Here is a 6,198-nt window from a genome sequence, read left to right on the forward strand (position 1 = left end):
TTAATTTCATTTACCCAATCATAGTAAAAGATGAAACAATTTACCCAATCATAGTAAAAGATGAAACAAACCAACACACAAGCAGATTAATGGAATGAAAAGAAAATAAAAAATGCAATATGTAATTTTGGGGTTACGCTAAAAAATGGAAAAGAAATTTTGATGTTAAACTTTGTATTTTTAAAATCTGAAGTATTAGTTATATTTATTAGCTATTTTTTTGTTCAACTTTATACATATATTTTAGATTTGAAGCCTTTTTCGAGTTTTCATGCAATATGCTCCCAAACCATGTAAAATAAACGAATATGGCTCATCGTGGAGGAGTCGCGAAAAGTGCAAGTTTAATATGTGGAATGAACACTTGAGGAGTTTCTCATTGGTTAATAAATGTCTTAGTTTCATGCATTCGTATCTCATTTTATAGATTTGTTCTTTCAGAAGTAGCAGTGCTAATAAATTATGCTTTATAGTCTGTATCAGTAGTATATATTATTATGGAATTATGAATAGTCTGTTACAACCATGAATAATGTTAGTTTGATACTCGTCAACATTTATTGGTTAAAATTTGTGCGGGTTTATATATGGGAATTTCTTTTCCATCCTGCACACTCCAAATATTATCATTCGAATTATATAATCTGAATCTCCTAAAATTTTAGAAAGCACAAAACATTGCTTAGTTTAACCAAATTTTATTAATATACAGTTTAGAAAATAAAATCTGAAAACTCTAATACTATTTTGGCATATACTTTAAAGTACGAATTTTAACACAATATTGAACTAGTTCTGATTATATAATCCAAACATTATGGGATCAGTTTTGATTATATAATCCGAACATTTGCAGGATGAGTTCTGATTCGAATCAATAAAGAGTGTGGATGGTTACTTTCTCAACAAGACTAACTCATTGCACACATTTTTCTTTGATCAGACTAGTTTCATTAATTGGTCAGACCTGTTTTACCATGTTTTTTTGACCGTAATTAATGGTCTTCTACACTCTGCACTATTCTTAACAAATTTCTCCTATAAATACTTATCAATCAATCAATCACAAATTTTCATTCCATCTCACATTTTCTCCCGTTTTCTTCTACAACGTGCTTCCACCTTTGACCTTTCATACAAAAAGACTACACTAGTATATTAAGGATTGTATAAATGACATGGTGTCACTCTACAAATTTGCACTATTTGTCTAGGTGTAAGGTTGATCTCTTTGGGTGTAAGATTGACCATCAAAGTCTCCTTCACCATAGAAAGGAAACAAACCTTACCGTAGCCTCATTCCCCCTCCATCTTCTTGAACCACAAGTTTAACATTAGGTGTTTAATAATTTTGTGTAATAAATGTAAATGTATTATAAAAGATATGACCTATTAATGAAACGAGAGTTTCATTCATTTTTATCTTTTTTAATTTTGGTCATTTTCAGTTATGTGTTCTTAATATATGTCAATACTGTTATGCAATTTTGGGCAATAAAAGGTTTCAAATTATATTTGTCGAGACATCATTCGGATTATATTTGCGAGCAAAAGATATTTTAAGAAAAATGGGAAAAGTAATAATTGTTTTAATAATTTTCTTATGTTTTATTGAAAATTTATTTTTAATGTTGTTGAATACAATTTTGAAATGGAATTATTCAAATTGATGATGTAAATCTATATTGTGTGTGTTTATAAAACCACAAAGTCAAGAGGCAAATTACAACGTTGCAAAATTCCTATTCCAAGCTTGGCCGGCAATTAAGGTACTAACCGCAAAAAAAAAAAAAAAAAAAAAAAAAAAAACTCTAATTTGGAGGTACTAGATTCATCAAGAATGTGCCAAAAAGAAACTTAATGGACACGTCTTGCTATTTAATATACTATGTTGTTCTACAACATATGCATCATATGACATTTGTTTGTTTATTTTTTTTGAAAGGTTTTGTTGTTTACTTGTATACACCTGTTTACTCCATTGTGTAACTTTATTAACGTATGAACTTTCTAATGTTTTTATCAAGTCTTAGATATGACATTTATCCAAAAATAGAAAGTATTACTCCGAAATCACAATATATCCATGCATGATGATGCATTTATCCAAAATGCATCATTTAGATGTATTTTATATATACTTGAGGGGAGTTACATTTCATGCATTCTCCTTTTCATCCATGAAAGTATTCAAGAGTGAGTATAGGGGATGAGTTTTACTGCTATCAAAACTGTTATTTCTTGCAATTTATACCTGCTGCTTCATGTACAAAATGATAAAAGCTAAAGTTCTATATGCTGAAGCTAGAATGGAGAAAACTAAGCTAAGTGTTACCGTGCTAAAAGCTAAAAAAATATAATACAAAAAACACTCATTCTGGTTTTCTTAAACATCCTCCAGGAAGAAGGAACTTAAATTTATCTGCATTTTCTATCAAGTAAGCAGGAAGATGAACCGCAGAAGCTGAACGAGGTATTGACCCCATCTTTTTAATCAACTCCTGAAACGAGTATTCTTCAGGCAGCATGTCAAAAAGATCATCTCCCTTGCAAATAAGGTCTTGAATTCTTGAATGACTAAGGAAAGATCTCCGTTTCACACGGTCTGCGTGGCTATAAGCAGTCATTTTGAAAACAAACTCTGAAATATACCGAAAGCAAAAACTACAATGCCATCCTGCGTCTGAGAAGATTACATCGGTCTGGCGCGAATGCCGGTAATTAGACCGGGGACCGTAGACATGGGCTGTGGCTCGCCAGCTGCTGTAGTCCACAGGGAACTCGAATGAATACATGTAGTTTCTCAACTCAAGATGCATTATGGGAGGAATTCCATCACACCACTGAAGAAGTTTCAAAGTATGAGGACTTGGAATCTCATCAGTATCCGACATTAGAAGAATATCACCGTTGGAAATCCCAGCACGGCGTAACAGTGTATTCATGGCCCCGCGTTGTCTTGATTCGAGCACAAACGGGTCCTCATTTGATCCATGGACTGCAACTCGACCGGGATACAAGTCATGGACAACTTTTTGTTTTGCAAATGCAAATCTTTCCTGGTTTATGGCAAAGAAAAGAGGTTTTGGAATGCCTGTGAATGTGGTATTGGACTCGAGGATCACAAATTTTGACACGTATGGATAAAGTTCATGCCATCTAATCTCTAGCAAGTCTAACTCATTGCTGAAGATAATTGCATCGTAAATGCGGCGGGGTTGGGAGCGAAGGGACCAGCCATGAAGGTGGCAAAGGTGGTCCATAGAGACATTTTCGGCATAATAGTGAGGTATGCTTGTAAAGGGGGCAGGGGGGTTGTCCCAAAGTGGTCGGAAGAAATAGGAAACCTTTTGGCCGTGGATAAAAATTCCTATTACACAAATTGCCACAAGTAACAAAAGTAAGATACAAAGGAACTTTTTGGGAAATTTTCGTCTAGAAGTGAGGCGTGGTCGGAGAGTCATGCCTTGAAGGGAAAATGTTTAATAATTCTAATCGATTCCCCCAATTCAACTATTGGAAAGATCATGGTCACCTGCAACAATATCAGCATCAGGGATCAGAACTAACAATATGAAAAGTAGAATCACATTCTATGCATTATTTTCCCAAGAGACAAATAGATTGAATACAAAAGTTGAGCTATCACGTATCAGTCATGTCCCCATAAAAAGATGAAACACCTGATAAACTTGTCAAGGAAAGCCAATTTCTCTAGCATGCACCAAGTATAAGCAAAAATATCGCAAAGGTATATTTGATATCAACAAAACTTAGGTTCATTTCCTAAGGTGCTTTTCATATGGTTCTTAACTTAACTACCCATGTTTTCCTCAAATCCACAATTTTCCCGAAGTTTGTTATAACTACAAAAAGTGCATACGGAAAACTGTTGGATTCAAATGTGAGTGGTTTAGTCACAAATACAAACTACTGTTTTACATTTATAAAACAGTTCCCAAATAGAGTACTTGACAATAGAGTTATCATTAATTCATTATCTTAACAAAGCAGCCTATAAAGTTTAGCAAATAAATAATCTAACTTGTAGCAAATATTATGCAGACAATAAAGTTTACTAAGAAATCCAATTACCTTAAGAACACAATAAATTATTAACTAGAAAAAAACATAAATGTGAGCAACCAACAAGATAAAAATTTCATCTTCATACTAACTTCAAAAGGTGAATTTTGTTTTATATAAAATCCTTTCACCTTATAGTTCCTCACAGTTTTTGTTTGTGAAAAGATTTCATCATTTTCTACTAATTATTTTGATTTGCTTACCTATATATACAAAACACCTATAGTTTTTCCTACCAAATCTTACAACGTAATACCATTTCGATCTAACCACCCTCAAGAGGGGAGGGAGTTCAAGATCAGCACGCAACACATAAGTTACCGATCTGTGATTGTCTTGTGATAAGAATCTAGTTTAACTCCTTATAAGGAGATGAAACAAATGTGGTGAAAACTAAAACTTTTGAGACCCAATGATGCTCAAGAAACCTCCATGATAATATTAATTATAATTAGAACTAATAGGTAGAATTAACTATGATGGTTAATACTAATGGGTAGAAGTAATGGAATCATTTGAAAATGATTAGCAAAAGGCTTGCATACCATTGATATTGAAAAACAAGTATTCCAACTATCAAATTTCAAGAATATTCTAACAAATCCTTAAATTGCAAGATAACTTTTTCAATTTTGTAAGATAGGGAATAAAAAGACAACTAGCTAATCATCATAAAAAAGACAAGAATCTTGAGTCTTGACATAGAAGGTGGACCAAACTTGAAGGGGGCAATTAAGCATAATCCAAAACTTTTCAAGATTTGGTAAGAGTTATATATGCACATCACAATATGCATGCTAAAAGCAATTAAATGCCTCTTGTTGGATTCTGAAAATTGACTTGTAAATACTATAAATCATAAAGAAACAAAAATTAAACACACAGAATCTTGAATAGCAATCATTATTAGATTATAAAGGAACAGATTCAAACCTCATAAAGCTTCATAATAATAATTAATGAAACAAGAGAAACAATATAAATAAGTAATAAATTCAAGTCTTTTTAATTATGTCAAACACAACAATGATATGCAGGTTTAAAGAAACAAACAAGAACAATAAAGAAACAAAAATGAACATGCAAAGAAGAGAGAGAGAGAGAGAGAGAAAAAGAAAGTACCTTACCTAGGAGAGGTTTGGGGAAGTCAAGAATGGGTGAAGAAAATCCATTGAATTAGGAGCGACAGAATAGAAATAGAAAGTAGTTAGAGTGAGTGGTAAAGAGAGAAACTAGGTAGTTGAAAATCTATCAATTTAGGATACTGTTTTTCATCTCTTCAACTAGAAAGAAAGAACCAACATTATCAAATCACCATAACAATAAGTCAAATTATTATATCATATCATATCTACTTAAAATGTATATATGATATGATATATCGATAAAATCTTCATCAGTGGCTTTGATCGATAAAAATGATAACATAAAATGTTACAAAAACTGAAAAGGTATAATTTTTTTTCTTCTAAAAGACTATGAACGAAATTCTGAATATTTATAAGAACATTTAATTGATTAATTTCATCAACTTAACAACGTTAAATTTCAATTCATATATTGTGATTTTAATAAATTGAAAACTTTATGATTAGCCTATACATTTACATGTAGAGTATATGTTATTCATAAAAAAAATAGTATTTTCTTATATTAATTAAATAAATAAATAAGAATTAGTTGGTGTGGCGGAGGATACGGAAGGATTCAAGAAACGAAAGTTTCCTCCCTATGCGGCCTGCATCTCTCAATCTATTTTATAATCTTAATATATCGAATGAGCCAAAAGAGTATCAAGCCACGAATTTAGAGATAGATTTAACAAGATAACAACCATAGTTATAGATACAAATTATGTATGTAGAGTATAAAGATTAGGAATTTTGCAACTGAATAATATGATCACAATAACTGACAAACTTTTGGTTGAAGTTCAACAGATTATAAGTAATTACGGTAGTGTTATCAATTAGTTTCATTATTTATTTTAATATCTCTCATTGTGTTATTTTAATATCTCTCATATTATAAACATCTTTTTTTTTAAAAAAGTTTTGATAGAGAAGAGAGACAAACTATTCTTATTGTCGCGTAGGTTTCTTAATTTGTCAG

At 31.5% G+C, this 6,198-nt stretch overlaps 1 protein-coding gene across 2 annotated transcripts; it reads right to left on the reverse strand.

Annotated features, from left to right (window-relative positions):
• Positions 1-2,203: 2,203 nt before the first annotated feature.
• Positions 2,204-5,426, reverse strand: LOC11441234 (beta-1,4-mannosyl-glycoprotein 4-beta-N-acetylglucosaminyltransferase). 2 transcript variants are annotated; one of them, XM_003609336.4, is made up of 2 exons: positions 5,214-5,426; positions 2,204-3,535 (listed from the first exon to the last, which is right to left on the reverse strand). In XM_003609336.4, the coding sequence occupies exon 2, from the start codon at positions 3,462-3,464 to the stop codon at positions 2,373-2,375; it is 1,092 nt and encodes a 363-aa protein (XP_003609384.2). In that variant the 5' UTR covers positions 3,465-3,535; positions 5,214-5,426; the 3' UTR covers positions 2,204-2,372. The 2 variants fall into 2 exon arrangements, with proteins under 2 accessions (XP_003609384.2, XP_024636729.1); XM_024780961.2 differs by having other exon boundaries at positions 5,209-5,425.
• Positions 5,427-6,198: the final 772 nt, after the last annotated feature.

Source organism: Medicago truncatula, chromosome 4 (assembly GCF_003473485.1).
Source record: "Medicago truncatula cultivar Jemalong A17 chromosome 4, MtrunA17r5.0-ANR, whole genome shotgun sequence".
Classification (NCBI taxonomy): Eukaryota; Viridiplantae; Streptophyta; class Magnoliopsida; order Fabales; family Fabaceae; genus Medicago; species Medicago truncatula.